The sequence below is a fragment of the Leptinotarsa decemlineata genome, unplaced genomic scaffold (assembly GCF_025532065.1).
Source record: "Leptinotarsa decemlineata unplaced genomic scaffold, Ldec_3_MD MMD2_tig00000690_RagTag_RagTag, whole genome shotgun sequence".
NCBI lineage: Eukaryota > Metazoa > Arthropoda > Insecta > Coleoptera > Chrysomelidae > Leptinotarsa > Leptinotarsa decemlineata.
Window position 1 is genome coordinate 2,610,861 of NW_027412554.1, and position 20,310 is coordinate 2,631,170.

Below are 20,310 nucleotides of genomic sequence, written 5' to 3' on the forward strand. Positions count from 1 at the left end.
CACGGATCATTTTGCCCTTAAGTGGCTTAATGATCTAAAGGATCCTACAGGGCGACTAGCCAGATGGAGCGTGAAGCTTCAGCAATACAGCTTTGATATCGAGCATCGAAAGGGCAAAGACCACGTCGTGCCAGATGCTCTGTCCCGGTCTGTGCCTATCGTGGATACGATAGATACTAAAAACCCACATCTTTTCCCAGGCGGAAAAGATAACTGGCTTTCAAAAATGAGGGATAAAATATCGAAATATCCACTCAATTTTCCTTTATGGCGATGCGATGATAATTACGTCTACAAACGGTGCAAAGATTCGTGGAAAATAGTGGTGCCCAAAAGTCATCGCAAAAATATCTTGAAAGAAAATCATGACAACCCCACTTCAGGTCACGGCGGCATTCATAAAACTTATGGGCGAATCCTTTGCAAATATTACTGGCCTAAAATGAAATCAGATATTGTTCGATATATCAACTCTTGTGTAGTGTGTCTAGCCCAAAAACCGGAACAGAAGGCTCCGGCAGGTTTTCTATCAGGTCGTACATCTGTTCGAAAACCATGGGAAACTATATCTGTAGATGTGGTGGGACCGTTGCCGAAGTCAACATCGGGATATTGCTATATTTTGAGTATTTCGGACTATTTTTCAAAATTCTGTTTATTCTTTCCGATGCGATTGGCAAATGCAAAAACCATAGTTAAACTCTTGGAGGAAAATGTGTTTCTCTTATTTGGAGTACCGCGATCTATAGTATCTGATAACGGAAAGCCATTTATTAGTCACGAGATGGGAAAACTGCTTGAAGCATATGGAGTCAAGTCTATTCGGACCCCCCTTTTATCATTCTCAGGGTAATCCATGTGAGCGTCAACACCGTACCGTTGAGGTGATGCTTCGTGGATATATTCAACATAATCATCGACACTGGGACCAGGTACTACCGAAAGTAGCATGTGCCATTCGTACTTCCCTTCACCAAAGTACAGGTAAAACTCCATATTACGTAAATTTCGGGAGAGAAATGTGCCTTCATGGCAATGATCATGTTTTGATAGACAACCTTCCTGATGCCAAACCTAGTTTGAGTTTGGAAAATTCGTCAGAACATTTCAAAAGGATATTTAAGGAGGTGAGGTCGCGTCTGGACAAGGCTTTCAAAAAGGGAGAAAATCACTATAATTTGCGTCACCGTAACGTTCAGTACGACGTGGGGGATAAGGTGTGGCGAAAGGGACATTTCCAGTCCAATGCTGCACAATATTTCTCAGCGAAACTAGCCCCCAGGTTTATCGGTCCGTTCACGATCCTCAAGAAGGTATCGCCATGGGCCTATGAACTGAAGGATGCTAAGGGTAAATCTCATGGGATCTGGAACGTTAAAGATTTGAAACCGGATGGAGCTCAAGATACATTTAGCGTCCTTTCTAAAGATGATGAACAATAGACTATTTTCCAGCTGAAAAATTTCTGCGAAATTTTCTTCGCGTAAGGGGGGGATGTTACGTGCCGGTTTCCCGCCAAGTAACATTGGGCTATTTTATTCTATGTAAATACACTAATATCAGTTCAGATAGGCAGCCCACACTACAACTGCCAAGTAGGGTTGGTTGTCTACCTTTGATTAGGAACATTTCAAAGGAATTTATTATTATAAACAAACTTGGTACTCCAGAAAAGGAAGAAAAGTAAAAACACCTTCATTCATTGATATAAAGAGATGAAAATAATGAGTGTAGAGGGAAGGCCAATATGTTACAATTGTCAATACTTACTTGGCATTCCTGTTTTGATATTCAATTGACGCATTTGGAAAAGTAAACAAAACCTAGATGTTGCCTTTGTCATAGGTGTCATTTGCTGCCGTCGTAGTTCGCAAGCCGGTCGAGAAAGATCGACTACCGAACTAGTCAGGTTTACTTCCTGGCGGTAAAATTTGATTCAGGCGAATTATAAAATAGCTACAGCGGTGTTACGTAAAAGGTGACCGTTATGAACATTCAAACAATCACCTTGATCAATTATAGGAAGTCTAAAGGCAAGAAAGAGTGTTATATGAGGAATTTCAATAAGTAGGAATTGAAAGGCGGAAATAGGTTATGAGAGGAGAAAAAAAAGAGAGGAGAAAGGGGGGGAGTTGGTTCGTGGAGACGAGGAAGAAACAAGAGGTCTTTTCCTAATTTTGTTAACAATTTGGAGAAATTGTTGCATTCCAAAGTATTTTGGGTTTCATAAGGGAAAGACTCGAGAATCCCGAGTACGAGTACAAGGAGTTTGCTGGTACGGGATCCCGACAAGAGGTCGGATTTGGTGTTTTGCCCTAGCCTCTCGAAACGGCCGCTTCAGACCACCAGCCGCCATTGTTAGATATTGCATTTAAGTTGGACATCACGGAGCTGCATGATAAGTAGCAGTAGCATTATTCATTTGATTTATTCTGGTGAGTCCGTTTCTTTTTGCTATGGCCTAACTGATGCAATACATGTCACAACCTGGGAAATACCATCGTGAGCTTGCATGCACGCTGAGTCCTGTTGCATTCCGCTGTATCCTGCTGCATTCCGCGGCATATAAACACACTTGATCAATTATTATAGCTTTATGAATGCCTAAAGCTTGCCGCAGCTGTGCTTGGCACCGATTCAGTTTGTTTAACAATACATTGCGTAATCATTAGCATCCTCAACGCTTTACGAGTACTAGAGACTTGCCTTAATACGATTTGCTGCCTCTATTTCATAAGAAGTGCTGCATCAAACTGTTATTTTGCCCTTATCAGTCAGTGTAACTTTGATTTGTATCAAATTTGTGATTACTGAGTTTTGTAAATGATTCAGTGTTAGATTAGAATTATTATTGATAGATTTATTGAACTTGTTTCCTGTTAAGTAACGTGATCGAATCAGGTGTGATCACACAGGCACGGAAGCATTTCTGTTATATATATATGTATATATACATTAATCTGCTTTGAGAAATACCCCTCAAAACCACTTTGGGTTCATACAAACACTGCATATTCTCTCTTGATATTTGTCATTGTATGTTATTTGAAACCTGTTAAAGATTCAATAAAGTTTTTGTAAAATATCAAGAACAGCACCCTTTGGTGGATTTATTCTCCATACTCACCCCCAAATTGCTGAGCTAGCCGAGTGGTCATTTGAGTAAACTTTTCAGTGACCGAAAAAATATTTTTGTTACCAATACGGTTTTGGAATATATCGAAGGGGGGTTTAACTTTCATTCCAAAACCAAATTTCTCTTCCACCCCCGTTGAACAACGTAACAGCATAACACCTTCTAAATCCTTTATCAATACCGGAGTAGACTATTGTGGGCCATTTGATATCAAGGTTAGTAGACTTAGGGGAGAGTCATTTGTAAAGGCTTACATATGTATATTTGTTTGCTTATCGGTTAAGGCCGTTCATTTAGAGTTAGCTATCGATTTAACTACGGAAGCATTCATTAATTGTTTCGAAAGATTTATAGCACGAAGGGGTTTGTGTCAGAATCTTTTCTCAGATAATAGGACTAATTTTGTTGGGGCAAGGAATCATTTTGATGATCTTCATTCGTTTCTTGCTAATCCTGGAAATCAGACAAAATTTACAGATTTTTTCTCGAATATTAATATAAGTTGGTCATTTAACCCTCCACGGTCCCCACACTTTGGTGGAATTTGCGAAGCAGGAGTTTGAAGTGTTAAATTTCATTTACGTAAAGTAATGGGAAATGAACGGTTAAGTTATGATGAGTTTAATATGGTAATAACACAGATCGAGTCTTGCCTCAATTCCCGTCCTCTTACACCTCTAACCGAAAATCCTGAGGACCTAGAGGTACTTACGCCTGGGCATTTTTTAATTGGTCACTCATTAAAATGCTTATCTCAAGAAGATTTACGACAGCGTAGCGCACGTGGTATTTCCAGATTCCATCACGTCACCCAAATCATTCAGCACTTCTGGGATAAATGGTATAAAGAGCATCTCAGTCAGCTTCAAACGTGAAGTAAATGGCGTATTTCAAGCAGCAGACAATTGCAACTCGGCGATATGGTTATTATCAAGGAAGATAATCTTCCACCTCTCAAGTGGCAAATAGGTCGTGTGATTGGAATTCATCCAGGCAGAGACAATGTAGTGAGAGTGGCCACAGTGCGTACAAATAACGGACAATTCAAACGCAGTGTGAATAAACTTTGTTTTTACCCATTGACATGAAATAACCTCAGTTGTGCTATTAGTTTCATGAGCTGAACTTTCATTATTTGTTTCATGTGTGTCAAATGGGTTGAAAGGAGGACCTTCCAACAGGGGGCGGTATGTCTCTGTCCTAACGGTATTCATTTATTTATTTTTGCAAGTTTGGGCACACCACGGAATAGCAAACCCGCCTATGAGCCCTTCGCGACAACGTGGAGTGGGGTGTGCTAGTGAAGAGCGAGCGTCAGTTCGAGACAGTTTCCCTTCTGACCCTAATCTTTGTTTTTCTTTGTCGATGTATTCTGCATTTCTTCTCCTTCCATTTGACGTGTTGTACATGATGATGCTACTATTATTAACGAATATGTCGCTTAGTGCCCTTCTGACCGCAATCTTTGTTTTTCTCTGTCGATAAATTGTACATTTCTTATCCTTTCATTTGGCGCGCTGTACGTGATGTTCTGGCTATTATAAACGAAGTTATGGTTCAGTGCCTTTCTGACTTCAATCTTTGTTTTTCTCTGCTGATGAATTTTGCATTTCTTTTCCTTTCATTTGATATACTGTACGTGACGATGCCACTATTCTTAATGAAGATGTCGATTAGTGCCCTTCTGGCGGCCTTCTTTGTATCTTCTTTGTCGATTAATTCTACATTACTTCCCCTTTCATTTGACGTGCTGTACGTCACAAGCGAACCAAATATAATTGCAGGCAGCGAAATGCAGATACTCTATACAAATGGCTTTATGATATATTACCAAAATGAATAAAATGCATGCTACAAGCCCTTGTTCAATGTTCGCCGCCATGTTTTTTTCTTTAACGCTACACACCTTGTATACTTTGATGTCAGCCATTTTTTTTTCTTCAACGCTGGACACCCTATATATTACGATGGTAGCAATGTTTTTTCTTCAACGCTGGACGCCATGTTTTTTTTCTTTAACGCTGCACACACACCTTGTATATTATTGTTTTCATATTATGCCAAGTGCGTTCGAATCGTTATCTTTCAAACCGCGATAACGCTGCTCGATTCTCTGTCGTACACCAAACAACAACTGGTCATGTGACAAATTGCTACGCTCTCATTGGCTGGTGTAATGACGAAAAGTGGAGGAGTGGGGGTGTCCCATAGTTGCTCCACTCCTACTCATGTGGCTTCGGGTTTAAAATTATGCGAGACTGAAAAATTCAAATTTTTCGTCATAAGCGACCGTTTTCGTACCCGATTTAGGTTTCTTCTGAAAGCACTTTCACGAAAATGAAAATGTTTTCTATTTCCTATTTTCCTGTTCCATTTTTATATGGCATTTAGTTAGGAAAGATCGAGGTGATTATTATCTAAATTTGAAAAACCACACAGGAATTTTTGGCAAATTAATCTCCTCCATTTGGGCAATTTACTTCTGCAAGATTTTCACGTGCTCCGCCGACAGCTCCGTGTCAGGACTATAAGAAATCATACATTTTTGAAAGCATAAACTTGCGGTCTATACATATGTGTGCTTAAAATCTTACGTGAATCAAAATACATGCCCTCTTCTTTTTTCAGTTTGAAAAATATTTCTGAAGGTTACTGTTTATTTCAATCATATTATATTTTGCAAAAACATTTCATTATGAGACTCAATTTGTTCTTTACGATAATACTGACCTTAGTAAGAGATACGAACTCGAAGTTAGTGAAATATATTTTTTTTTATATTCCTCGGTTTTATTACCCGATTTTCAATTTTGATACACGCGGTGGGATTTCCTATAGAAATTGAATGAAGAATCACTTGAATCATAGAAAAGCAAAACATTTTCATTCTATAATAATGATCATACCATACCATCACTTTTCGAAATTTGTGAACAGTTCTTTTAACGAGACAAAGAAAATTTTCAAAAACACACTGTGTGTAAACCAACTCTAAAAGGTACAAATACATGGGATTGAGAAAACAGATTTCAATTAGAGACCTTAGAGGGGATGCTCCCTGTATATTTAAAAGCGATTTATTTCTAACTCACGGAGTGTAGAAGCAGGGCCGTAGCGAAAAAAAAAACCAGGGGGGAGGGAATCCAAATTTTCCCAACTCCACCAGCAAAACTTCCCAACTTTCGAAAAAATGAAAGCCGAGGGATTAGTTACTACTATAATATATCAATTTTCTTACTTAGCTATCCAAAGATTAGCTGAATGCTTATGCCCGTTAGGGTATGCACAAACAAAAATAAATTTTGGTAATGATAAAAATAATAATGGATATTATTCTACTTTGGACCAAGGTCCTTGTTCTTCCACCATATCCACCTTGTATAAGAATATTCAATACAAATGACAGGAAACAACACTCAAATAATATTGTGCTTATTGTTTTCTACTATTATTTCTTCAAGTCGAATAAACAGCGAAAAGTTGGGAATTTTGTAAAATTGTCACTTCAAAATTTGTGGACTGTTCAGGACTGTTCTCTTACTTGGGAGAAACTAAACTTTCAAACAACTCAGAATTTACAAGTATGGAATCTCTAAGTCATGCATGTTGGGAAATTCCCTTTCCTCATTGTCTCTCCCTTTATTTTCTCTCATTTTTATTTTTTAAATTTTTTATTAATTTTTTTATTATTATTTTTTTCTATCTTCACTTCCCAACTTTTTTCCAAGTCGAAAAAGCAGAGGGGAGGCTCCTCCCCATGGCGACGGCCCTGTGTAGAAGAATTTTGTTAGTACCTATATAATCACTGTGAAGAGGTATTTCTATGTCACTTCAGAGACACCACAATATTAGAAACAGTATCAAGATACCACAACGTATTCAAGACAAGTATATATGTATGAGTGTATTGGTGTGCGCGCGTGAGTCATTAAAAAATATGTTTCGTCAAAGAAAGAAATTTGGTGGGTACAATTTGAATATCTGGTTGAAAAAATGAATCTGATGAAAACACTTTTTCCATTAATACAGCACTGTCTCTCGATGAACGTTTCACTAACAGAGTTGACATCATCAGAACATGACTAGTTTTAACATCATTAACATCATTTAACATCCATTAGATATAAAAACCATAATGTCAAGTTGAAAAAGTTCGGTTATACTTGTGGGTTGAAAAAATCTAATATGAGTAACTGAACCATTAATTCATAAGACCAACATTTATTTTTCAGATTCTACTGTAACTTTATTTCAAGCAGAAAAACTCAAACATTTGAAACAAATCACCTGGACGTTTTCTCTGTAATAGAATTTCCACAATCACTACGGAACTCATATAGTGTTTCTATATTTCCAATGTCTCTTTCTATATGAATAGAAATATATTTCATATCTTGTGTATTATTTCATTTTATGAGCATGTTCCTATTCAGAATTATACTCTTCAGAATTTAAGATAAATGTCTCATTCTCAGAAACAAAACATATTCACAGATTTACGAATGGAAATAATATAACATAACAAACTTCATACATGTGGTAATTTCAATATTGAAGGAAAATAGTTTTTGAGAAAGAATGTGAACTTGCGATGAAGAAATCTTTAATAGTCTCAAAAGGTAAACTTCTGAGCTAGTGATGATACTGTATCTATTGATATTGAATGATTATACTGTATCAGTTGCTATTGGTTCTTCTGATGTTTTGCATTGCCGTATGCCGTATGGAACATTCGTAGGTACCCAATCAAATCCTTAACAAGTTATCTCAAAGTAAAATAACATTGAATGATGACCTAACCGTGTCGGTGAATAAACTAGCATTATTGTTATTGAAGGTGCGCGGACTTTTAAAGTTTTTCACAAGAATCACGATGATACAAAGCAAAAAGTTGTCAAGCGGTGTACTGAAAGAGAAAAACGTTGTTACTCATGTAACAACTTGAACATAAGCAAATTTGTTGTGGGCGACCCGATTCTATGTTATATACTAGAAACTGAAGATAAACATGACAATTATATATGGGAAGAATTTATGATAGCAGAGATATACAGAAAAGAATTCATTATACCCTGATTTGATTGTAAGTTGTATGGTAATATAAGAAGTGGGTTGCCATTTTGAGAACAGTTCGCAAAAATCCGAAAGGATTTTATATTGTTGGTCAATTTTTATCAGACAGTTTTCTACTACAGAAAATTATTCAAAGGCCGATTAAAGTAAAGATTCTCAAGTGATGAGTATTTGATAGATGTTCATGTTCGAGAACGACTCAACCTAGTACTCAAGTAGGCAACAAAGAATAATCAAGGTAGGTATGTCTGTAGCTCCATTATTTGATGAAATCGAGTCACAAATGAGCTTAGAATCGATAGGTGTAACTAGCGACAAATACCCAGGTTTGCTATAGTCTCTTATCGAGTTTGCCCTTGTAATTTTTCGAGGTTCTTATTATTATTATTATTATTTAATAATACCGTTGTTGAATCTAAACCTCGCCGCATACCTTCAGAACGCTCTAGAATACCCTCTCAACAGTAATGGAGCAATTGTACTGGAGATGATGAATGAGTATTCCGAAACGTCGTCGAGTATGTTACAATCCGGAATAATCCTGTTCAGAACCAAGTGGTAAGTTCCAAACAGGCGAGATTACTTTTTATGTTTAACCAGGTGTTCATTTTAAACCCAACTGAAATACGCTTCGTGTACGTTTTAAATATTTTATTTAATAAAAGAATAAAACTACAAAAATATAAGAATATCATAAAACAGTAGGTGTTTTTCGGCAATTAGCGGAGACAGTTTTACGACCCAATAACATATTAATTTCGGCAGTCATTAAGATTTATGATATCTTGTCGGTGGCGCTTTTTGTACATCGCGTTATCCTAATTAGGTCAATGATTTTTATAGTCCGGTCCATTTAGGCTCGATTTAAATACTTTGAATTCTTGCTAACGTAACCCGCTTTTTAATTCATCACACCCTTTCAGAGGATATTTTACGGATAAAGCAAAGTCACCATTATAGTATTGAAGGTCACTAACAATCATAGATTCAGATAATTCGATTCATTATTTATTACATATTTCATGATCCAAAGTGTAAAGCGATGAAAGGATTTCATTATTAAAAAAAAAAAATTTGCTGATGTCTAGGGTATAGGAATTTAGACGTTTTGGAAACAGGGGGATGTTTGAGAAGATCTCAATAAAGAGATTTGTATAAAAATAGATTATTTTCTTCAACTAAAAAATTGATGACTTTAAAAAACATTGAAGATTATGATAGCATTTTTTAGAATATGAAATACTGGATGTAGTATGGTTGAGCTGATGGGTATAGAATCTGAAGTTCATTGGGCTAAGTTGCCGAATCTCTTGGTTTATCAGTCGTCCGTCCTACTGGTTTATAAAGCACAATTTCCAACAACAGACAATTGGGGAATGAGTTTAATACCTGATATGGAAAGTTGTATAAAAAATATGGACGCCAATTGCCAGCGTTCAAAGTTCCTCCGCTTCTTGAATGGACAGTTCTCACAACATCTAAAAATTATTCAACGAATCATGGTGCAAGAATCTACTACGGAATCGGATAGAATTCACATTTCTAGAGCAATAGAATTTTTTGGCGAGGCTTTAAATTGGTGTTATGCAGCTATAGAACCGTTTTTCGCCGACGAACAAAAAATTAGGCACATCACAGATAATTTGAATTTAGCTGTTAATGAAAATCACGCGGAATTGTTGAATATGGTTAATTCAATAAGAAATTTCAGTTTTGACATAGCTTCAGTCGTATGCCACACAATCTCATGCTCACGAAATAGCTGAAACCTTTAAAGAAATTCGTAATGTGATCAATAACCAGCCAGAAGATTTTGCGATGGATACCAATTTTCTTTGGCAATATTTAATCAGTAGGAGATTACAGCCTTGTTCTGGGCCTCCCCCCACCACTATGACGTATTAATTGCTTTTTTTTGTTGTTGTTTAGTAACATCAAGGCGATGTGACCTTGTAGGGTCTGGTGCATGGATCGTTCAGAATTTTTTTCATATGAGATTGTGTGTGTGTGTGTGTGTGTGACATAGTGACGTAATTACATTTGGTTGGTTTGTGTGTGTGTGAGTGCACGGTACAGGGTTTCATCAAGTGCTTATCCATGTACAAATATACGTCTGCATACTTCAAAGATCCACCAAGTAATGAATGTTCCATCGGTGTAAGCCCGCCAAGTTAGTGGTGTGACGTCACAGCAGCAACCGTTTAACGGTAGGAGAACCCACGGCCTGTGGGTAATGCGTATTCATCGAAGTGTCCTTAATTCTCTCGATAGGGAGATGGCTTTGACGTCATCGCTCTTCCCTCGCTGTCAATGATGATGCGCAGGTGGCGAGGACTGTGTTAGCAGTCTGTGTTAACAGTCTAAACGATAGCGCAACGACTTCTGTTAAAGCATCCGGCTGAGAGCTAGGCTTGGCCGTGACGTCAGGCACGCCAGGTAAGTATGTTTATGTTTTATTATGTATACAGGGTGTCCCTGGACTTCCTCTTTTCCTTTCGGGAATGTATAGATGGGGTCAAAATATCACCAGTACTTCATATAACTTTTTTTCCTAAAAGTCTTCGTAACCAAGTTACGGGCCCTCGAAGTTACAAAATGAAAAATGTTTTTCTTTGATAACTTTTCAAGTGAATATTCAAAATCATCCAAATTTTGGTAATTGACTAAACAAATGAATTCCGTCGATGAGCTTTCATGCAGGAGTCAGTTGTTTTGCTACAAAGTCAGGAACGGACTACCCCCGATGGTCCACACCCCAAAACTTTGAAATGACAGATATTTTTCAATATTTTTCAACAAAATAAGGTTACTTGGACAATTTTATGAATAAAAGTACTCGTGTGGAAAGTCGATCGGAGCAACGAGTCTTGATAAAAATGTAGTTCTACTCGACGACATCAAACCCGCTCGTCCACCATTATTTGAAATGAATAATTATCAAAGCAGAAATAATAATGATAACGTTAATTCAACAACATTTATAACAGGAATAATACAAAGTATGCTAAAATGAAGTCGTAAACAAAAAGTACAGTACCTATATGGAAGTTTAAGTCACAATTGTGATAGCAGATATTTGTTCAAAAGAAATATCAAGTTCTGTAGATTCGTGGTGTTTTTAAACTAACAAGCTACTCTACTATGAAATATCGAATTCATTCCATATTTTGTATGTACATAATACGTGTGGAATAATCACGTTTCGTGTTGATCAGTTATCTGAATCTCATGAAACTCAACATTCGAATGTTTCAAATTCTTCTTCACAGCTAAACTGTTGAGGAGTTTCACAGATAATTATAATTTTATGGGAGAAATTCTTTAACACGAATCTAAATTTAGCTGAAAAAACGCACATCGGAAAAAATATTTACTATACTAATAAAAAGCAAACGAATGAACTACAAAAACGGCTGCACATGATCAGGTGAAAAATATCCAGGGAATAATTATGTTCCATTTCTTTCACAGATGTTGACAAAAAAACCTTTTAGAAAGTTTTGATAAAAAATGAGAAACTGGAATGCGATTTTGTTTTGTTGAGTGGTGCGTTGTCATATGACTATCATTGTATTGTCAATATTCTATAGGATATTTTGAATTTTTTTGATATGGCCGAACAGTTTACATTCAATGAATATGCAGATATGCATGTATTTTATGGACGAGCATTTTGTAATGCTGCAGAAGGTCGTCGTCTGTATTCCGAGCATTTTCCCAATCGAACGGTACCGTCAAGAGAAACATTCGAGCGTGTCGATCGCAGCTTGAGGGAGACAGGTATGTAATAATTGATAATTAATTTGAGCACGTTGTTTTATTTCGATATTATTGTAGGTACAGTTTTGCCAAAACGAGGTGGTGAGGGCGCTCCTAGGACTGTACGTACCGTTGTATTGGAGGAAAATATTTTGGAAGCCGTCGCTGATGATCCTTCAATGAGCATCAGAAATCTATCAGAACAGTTCCATACATCCAAGTCCACTATTCATAGAATAATTAGGGAACAACTGCTCCACCCATTTCACATCCACAAGGTACATGCCATGACACCTCAAGATTTTCCAGCACGACTGGAATATGCCAATTGGTTCATGGATAGGCAAAGAGAGGATATGACTTTTATTAATCGAGTTTTATTCACTGATGAAGCAGGTTAGTTTGAATGTGCGTGACCATCTGAACCATATTTTCCACAATAGATGGATTGGTAGAGGTAGGCCATATTCATGGCCATCGCGGTCTCCGGATTTAAATCCATTGGATTTCTTTCTGTGGGGGCATCTAAAAAGCCTTGTTTACGCTACACCTATTCACACAAGAGATGCATTGTTGAATAGAATAACATTACATTGTGAAGCCATACGAAACGACCCTGGAATGCTATTTCAAGTACAGAGAGGGTGTCTTTGCAGACTAAGAAAATGTATAGAGAGAGAAGGTGGTCATATCGAACAGTTTCTGTAGCGGATTTTTCATTTCTGTTTGCTCTTGAGGCTCTTGAGTTTCGTTAGTTAAACGTGTTTGCATTATAAAAATTCGTTATGAACATTTCACCTATCATTTCCATTTTCCTTAAAAACTAATATTTTCGAATAATGGTAGACATCTCAGGATAAATGTTGTTGAATTAACGTTATCATTATTATTTCTGCTTTGATAATTATTCATTTCAAATAATGGTGGACGAGCGGGTTTGATGTCGTCGAGTGAAACTACATTTTTATCAAGACTCGTTGCTCCGATCGACTTTCCACACGAGTACTTTTATTCATAAAATTGTCCAAGTAACCTTAATTTGTTGAAAAATAATGAAAAATATCTGTCATTTCAAAGTTTTGGGGTGTGGACCATCGGGGGTAGTCCGTTCCTGACTTTGTAGCAAAACAACTGACTCCTGCATGAAAGCTTATCGAAGGAATTCATTTGATTAGTCAATTACCAAAATTTGGATGATTTTGAATATTCACTTGAAAAGTTATCAAAGAAAAACATTTTTCATTTTGTAACTTCGAGGGCCCGTTACTTGGTAACGAAGGATTTTAGGAAAAAAAGTTATATGAAGTACTGGTGATATTTTGACCCCATCTATACATTCACGAGAGGAAAAGAGGAAGTCCAGGGACACCCTGTATATGGTCTTCCAAGAGTATTTCAATACATTTTCAAAATATAAGAGGACAAGCATTAGCTAGAAATATAGTTGCGCCATCTATGAACTGAGGTTGGAGACCGTGATCGCCAGAGTGTGTAAAAGCACACGTACGGATGTGAATTGAAGTAATTTGGAAGTAATATGCTTCTTTATTTGAACACAATAACTGAATAAAAATGAGTCAATTTATTTAGAAGTTGAAGAGCTTGAAATGTGGAAATAATATTACAATGGATTAAGTGTAAGTTTGAATAGTAGAGACTGCAAGTAGTTTTTTTTCATAATTAGAAACCAATAATGATTATGACCACTTGTGTGTTACGTTTCAATTTAGCACTAGACCAAAACTGCTCCTATGTGACCTTTCAAAACACTACCTTACCTTTCAAGATCTTTATTCAGAGAATGTTAACAATATAATTCAGTTACAAGTTGATTTTATTCATTTAACATCTTAGAAATGGGAATCCTCCGTTCCAAAGAAAACCATACCTGAAAAGTACAAGAATATATGTATGCTCCCTGACTAACTGCTTTGATCAGTACTTATCACTCACTTCGCATTCTCCTATTGCCAATCGACGTTGGAGATCCGAAATTCCTCGATAGGTTGAAATAGTTGTTATTGTATGTTTCTCAGTTTTCTTCACCTATCATTTTTCAGCCGTTGTCTGCCTTATTCTCTATACCTTTCCATGAATATTTCTTGCATAGATTGTTATTCATCACTTCCGGAAGGTTTACTTACATATTAGAGACATATCGTCTGAAAAACAATATTAGTTAGCTCAGGGTTTTTGAATACTGTTTGATATTTTCGGTAAATATTCTGCATAATATGAATGTTCAAATATTCGTACTGAATGGGAAAGATGTGGCGACTTACCTTATATGTTTCTATTCCATGGCATGAATAAGGATCGGTAAATAGTTGAAAATAGGTTGGAGTCAATATTTTTGTGAACATTCAATAACAAGGTTAAGAGACAGCTGTTGGTTGACATCTGCCGAACTTTCGTTTCGTAGTGTCGTTCCGACGACCTACACCGAACTAGTTCTACAGTTGTTCACGGGTGAGGGATTGATCGGTTACTCAAATTGTCAAGGATTGTTTAGGGTTGCATTGCTTTGAGAAGGAGTTTTGATGGGTCATGGACTTGTTGATGATGTCTCGAGTGGCTGTGGAGGAATTGATAGATTTATGATGTGGTGCACAGCGCCCCCTTGGTGCTTGTAGTGTAGATTGGACACACTATGGCAACAACTGGTTAGCTGTCAGTCTCCCGGATTTCAGGGTTGACCTTCGATGAGCTTGGTTGAGAGTTCAAGTATACTATCAGACTGATTTGTAGGATATATATATGGTTGTATTTATGCCATCCTTCACGGGGATTATTTCTACAAGTCAGGATTGTATAGTGAAAGACTGATTGGTCATTTTGGTGTGTATATTTGCAGTCTGAAACTTAAACTCTTTCGAGGATTTGTGGTGGTTACCGAACTCATTGTGCCAGGTAGAAGGATTTCCGAAATCAGGTATGTCTGAATTACTATCGCATCTCTCATGTGGTCTTAGCTATGATATCATCTCTTCAATTCTACAACCTTCGTTTCTCGTCCCTAGATTCATAAGAAACAGAAGGCCCTTAGTCACTCATCAAGTCTCAGTAGGACTTCCGTGCAGAGCACCGCACACGTTGCCGCACCGCACACGAAGATACGTATAGAAAACCGTTTGGCCAGGGTAAGAATTTTACCATTAAATGTGTTTTTAATTATTTTAGTAATTTTTGATTCCATCGTTGTAATTCAACTGAATATTAGTTTTGATTTATTTTTTACGGGTTATCTGGTTATACAGGGCACCCAAAAATATATTGTTGTTATCTTGCTACTTTTCTTAATCAAAATATACCAGGGGTATCGATTAGTCAACTAGTCCCTATTGAATGGGGTTGAATCTCACTTTGGTTTTATCTGATTCTGATTGAGAATTTTCTTTCGTAGGGTTTTATTTTTTTCTGGAGTGTAGAACACCTTGTTGACAAACTCTCCGGACTTGGAGGTGTTCAGCTACCTTTGGGGTCCTCTTCGGTGATCCATTACTGGTCCATCTTGTTGATCCCTACAGGGTGATCTATTTCGGTAGTGCTACAGGGTGATCCATCTCCGCCGTACTACAGGGTGATCCACCTCTGTTGAACTACGGGGTAGCCTAACCCCATATACCGGGTGGCCCAAAAGGAGCACGCAAGTTATATTCGATTTATTTAGATAGTTGTGTAATATTGAGTTATTTAAATAATTGTTTGCCTTTTGTTTATTGTTACCTGTTTGATATAGTGATTGCCTTTCTGGCTGGATTCACCGCAAGTTGATAACGTATTTGGTTTCTTTTGTAAAACGCAAATTGAGGTGTTTACTTCCTTTTACAATTGTTTGTTGACACCGATGCGCCTACGCCTGAGCTCACGCGACGCAAACGAGATTGTCTCACCTTCCAATAATAGTATTTACGATTTCGCCCACATCTACTCAATTTTCGTGGTAGTTTCACTTTACGTATTGTAGTTTCTTTTAAGCGTCGTTACTACCTCAATTTATGGCTGATTGAATTTGTGGTTATATACACCGCGCTCTTGTATTGACATTTGAACATCGCGTAGTAGTGTGAATATCGTATTGTTGTCTTAGAAGCGTTGTCGGTTAATCCATGTAAGTTAGGATTACTGAATAAATCATATTGGGGATCTTTATCTTTTATTTCCAATATTAATTGGTAAGTTATTGATATTGTGAGTTACTTAGGGTATCTGGAGGATTAAATTTACCTGGCGCCCATTAAGATCTATTTGAAATTTGCTAATTTGTTCAACCCACTCCCATCTCCACTGTTTAGCTTAGCCGCGGATACCCATCTGTCTTATTTGTTACCGACAGATGATTTAGTCTCCTCTTGTGGTTTGTGAGGTGACAAGTGTTACTTGAACTATTCAATTTAATTGCTCGATTTTTCTAGTATTTCGCAACTTTGCGATTCCTGAACTATAATATCTACACAAAAATTGTATTGAATTTTGTACCTAAGAGGTAAACTGTCGTAACTACAAAATTCTCGATTTTGGGGTTATTGATGTAACTACATTATCGAGGTGTATATTCTTGAGTGGATAGTTGTCGTATCTGCACAGCTAATGAATGGCGTCATAGCCAATGTGAATTTAATGTATCTGTCATGATATGATAGAGGTAAACTCAAGTAACTTGGGTTACAACTGCTCTCCTGTAAAATTTGCAAAATGTCAGTTACGATAGTTTATCTCTGAGATACAGAATTTATGAAAAAAAAAACGATCGAATCGCTTCATTTTTCAAAAGAGTGATAGGTGGCGCCATCTTTTCGTCAGTAGGAAACCTAATATCAAATAAATGATTTTTAAGAATCCCCTGAAGTAGGCAACAAAAAATTCCTTATTTATGCTGTGGTTTGACTACTCACAAATTATATCGAATATTACTTGAAAAGTAGCTTAACAAACGAGTTTCCATTAATTCATCCGTGCATGGATGCAGAGACACAAATGAATGTCTAAGAAGTAAAAAAAAAACACCAGTTGAAATATATTTGGTCAGGAAATACTCAACACATCATCAACTGAAAATGTATTTATACATATACGTATGCACGTACAATTATGCACCTACCAATTTATGAAAAAAAATATATATATTGATCACTTTCAGATTCAGAACTTTCACCAATGTTTATAATAATAGGTGTAATATCCATATCACAAAGAAGCTTTTCTCGTTCATACTTGCGTTGCACTTCTCTAACGCTTCATTCCACATACTTAATACTTTTCATCACTGTATCCATCTCTACCAATATATTTGTTATAGTAGGTTTTGCAATCAGCCCAAATTAATTCAATAGCATTAAAATCTGGGTGGTGAGGTGGTAATCTTAATACTTCATGTCCATGTTCTCGTACCAGTTCATCTATAATATATATATATATATATATATATATATATATATATATATATATATATATATATATATATATATATATATATATATATATATATATGAACCTTTCGGTTCATCTTAGCCAATTGCAATAAATCTGATTTTGTTAATTTTTCATCAAAATCAATATTGTTCTCGTGTAACCAACTAACAATTTCCGATTTTCTTGAAGAACTGGTAGGCTGTTTATTCAAAATTTTACTGTGGTATGGTGCATTATAATTAAAGATGGTTCTTCCAAACTGGGAAGTAACTGTAAAGTAATCCACTTGGTTACCATTGTACTATTCATTTCTCCATGGTAATCTAAGGTCAAAGATTTTGAACAGAACAATAAACTGGCTTCTGGAATAAACCCTTTCATAGAACCAGCATGCACAACAATAAATCGTTTGCCATCATATCCTTCGGGTTTGCGTACACTTTTTACATTATTATCCTGCCAAGACTTTTTGTTTCCTCTAGAATAAATCCATGTTTCATCTAAGAAAACCACTTCTCGTGGTTTTAAACTTCTTCGGTTTTCCTGGTATTTGCGTAAAAAAATGCTCGTTGTGAAACGATATTAGATCTTTCAATCAAAGCTCTTCGATTACCATCTTTTTTAAATTTCAATCCTAGCTCTTTCAGTAAAACATTTAAAGACGATTTGCACATAGAAACAATTTCCTTATTTTTCAGGTCATCGTTCAAAGATCGAAGGGTAAGATGTTTTTCTGGAAGAAAATATTCAAATTAATATAGGTACATTTCAAAATTCATAGAATAGGAGAATTGATATTATAACTGCACCTCGAATACGAGATACAAGTGAACCTTCAAAAATATATTTGACAATAAAGTTTGACTAGTTAACTAATTATCATACATCCAAGGCCTTTCCTGATACAGTTGTGACTGATGAAAATGGGGGGTTATATTTGTTTAGAAATTTTTCTCACTAGTCAGTGTCGCGTCTAAGTCACGTGCATCGAATGAAATCTGCTTTCTTTTTGAGAGTGTGCTGCACCAATACACTTAATTTCATTGGTTAAAAATGACATTTGTCAAAATTTAACCAATGGTATAGCTAGAATTAGAAGTCCCGACGCAACACACTCAAACAGAAAACACGTGAAATAACATTTTTATCATAAAGACATCTGAAGAGTCAATTTGTACCGTCTTTCCTTCACCATGTACTAAGAAGGTGTACTCACTGTCTTTATACATATCGTACAGAGTATATCGTACTTCCATTTTCTGCCCTTCAGGTAAATCTGATGTTTTCTTTTTGATACGATGTCTACTTTTTCCTGGAGTTGATGGAATGGGTTTGTGTTTATTTCTTTGTTTGATGTTGAACACCGTTTTTTAGATATTTCAAGTGCATCTGCAACTCTCTAAAATACAGTTAAGAAAAGTTATGACATTTCTTTTATCATTTGAATGGTTACATCTTGAACAGATGAAAATGGTAACAAAGATCCTCCATGCTCTCTCTCCCTTTCAAAATATTCGCACAAGTTCAACACAAATTGTGTTTGTGAATTAAGAATACTTCCAGGCATAATCTAAAAAGGAGTATAAATATATCGTACATGTTTTCGGCAAGTACAATATATTTAATCATTGTTATTTCTCTCAATATTGTTTCCACACTTCCAATTACTCTTGTATAATATCCTGGCAATGCGGATTATAGTCACAAATGTCAATTGTGAGGTTGGAAAGATGAAAGAACATTTATGAATAAAACGCATTGTATTGTACTTACTTTGAAAGTAATGATGCCACGAGACGTTTAGCTTCGAAAAAAACTATTTTTGTAATATATTTGACTGTAAAATACTGTAAAACTGACGAAAACAATACCCGATAACATGAAACAATGATACTGTCAACTGTCAATATCATGTCTGGCAAATGTAGATAAATTGTAAAACACTGTCGGCTGTCTGGTTATCTCTTTCCACTGTTATGAGTATCAATTATTTCCAATGTAACTTTTTGTCTTATTATTTATTTATTTGTATTATTATTTCAAAAATGTATTTCCGATAGCCTGTTTCATTCTAAACAAAAAGTGTCTCTTGGGTTTTTTGCCCAAAATAAACCAGTTCGCAGCAAAAAAAATTATTTTACGAACAACTACATAGATACATCGTCATAAATGCGAACTGGATTTTTTGTTATTTTGTAGTTAGTACTTGCATTAAACGATTGAAGGGTAATAAACAAAGCTAATTTATTATTAACAAAACACACAACACGTAGAAATCATAGTAAATGAGTCACGTATTCGCTCAAATATTCCTGGAGTCTCTCTGATTACCCTGCACGCATCGATGATGCGGTTTCTTAAGTTCTCTACATCGCGAACAGGAGTACCAAAAAATCAAATGCTGTAAATGGCCCCAAATGGAGAAATCGAGAGGATTGAGATCCGGGGATCGAGCGGGCCAGTTCTGTAGTCCTCCTCGACCTATCCATATGTTTCAGTAAATGCTGACATGCTACTTGACTAAAATGGGCGGGAGCCCCATCATGCATAAAAAACATATCCCTCTTGACGCCCAAAGGAAATTCCTCCAGCAGTACTGGATGCACTTCTCTTAAAAATTGAACGTATGCCTCACAATTTAATCGAGGAGGTGGAAAATGAGGCCTAATTAAATCATCCCCAATAACTCCGAGCCATACGTTAAGAGAAAACTGTTCTTGATGGTTAGTTTCGACAATAGCGAGAGGATTTTCATCAGCCCATATGTGGTAATCATGACCCGAGAAAAACTACATTCGTCTGTGAATTCTATCGTCTTCAGAAAGTCACAATTTCTTCCAATCATTTCCAGCATCCAGTTGCAAAATTCAAGACGGTTCGGAAAGTCTCGCGGTAACAGTGTCTGTACTCGTTGCAGATGGTAAGGGTAT

General features: G+C 36.4%; 1 protein-coding gene and 1 long non-coding RNA gene across 3 annotated transcripts in view; both read left to right on the forward strand.

The window, feature by feature from the left end:
• LOC111515381 (uncharacterized) overlaps positions 1-20,310 on the forward strand; it is a 239,453-nt gene that overhangs the window by 210,874 nt on the left and 8,269 nt on the right. The window contains exon 5 of one of the 2 annotated variants that reach the window (XM_074174674.1): positions 7,369-7,528. The exons of the other annotated variant lie outside the window; for it this stretch is intronic. Within the exon in view, the coding sequence (XP_074030775.1) occupies positions 7,369-7,442 (74 nt within the window). The 3' untranslated portion in view covers positions 7,443-7,528. Of the gene's footprint in view, positions 1-7,368; positions 7,529-20,310 lie in introns of those variants that run through there. 2 annotated transcript variants of the gene reach the window in all.
• LOC141482084 (uncharacterized) lies at positions 14,365-17,372 on the forward strand. The gene is made up of 3 exons (XR_012465326.1): positions 14,365-14,900; positions 14,989-15,108; positions 15,372-17,372. It is a non-coding gene; the product is annotated as an uncharacterized lncRNA (long non-coding RNA).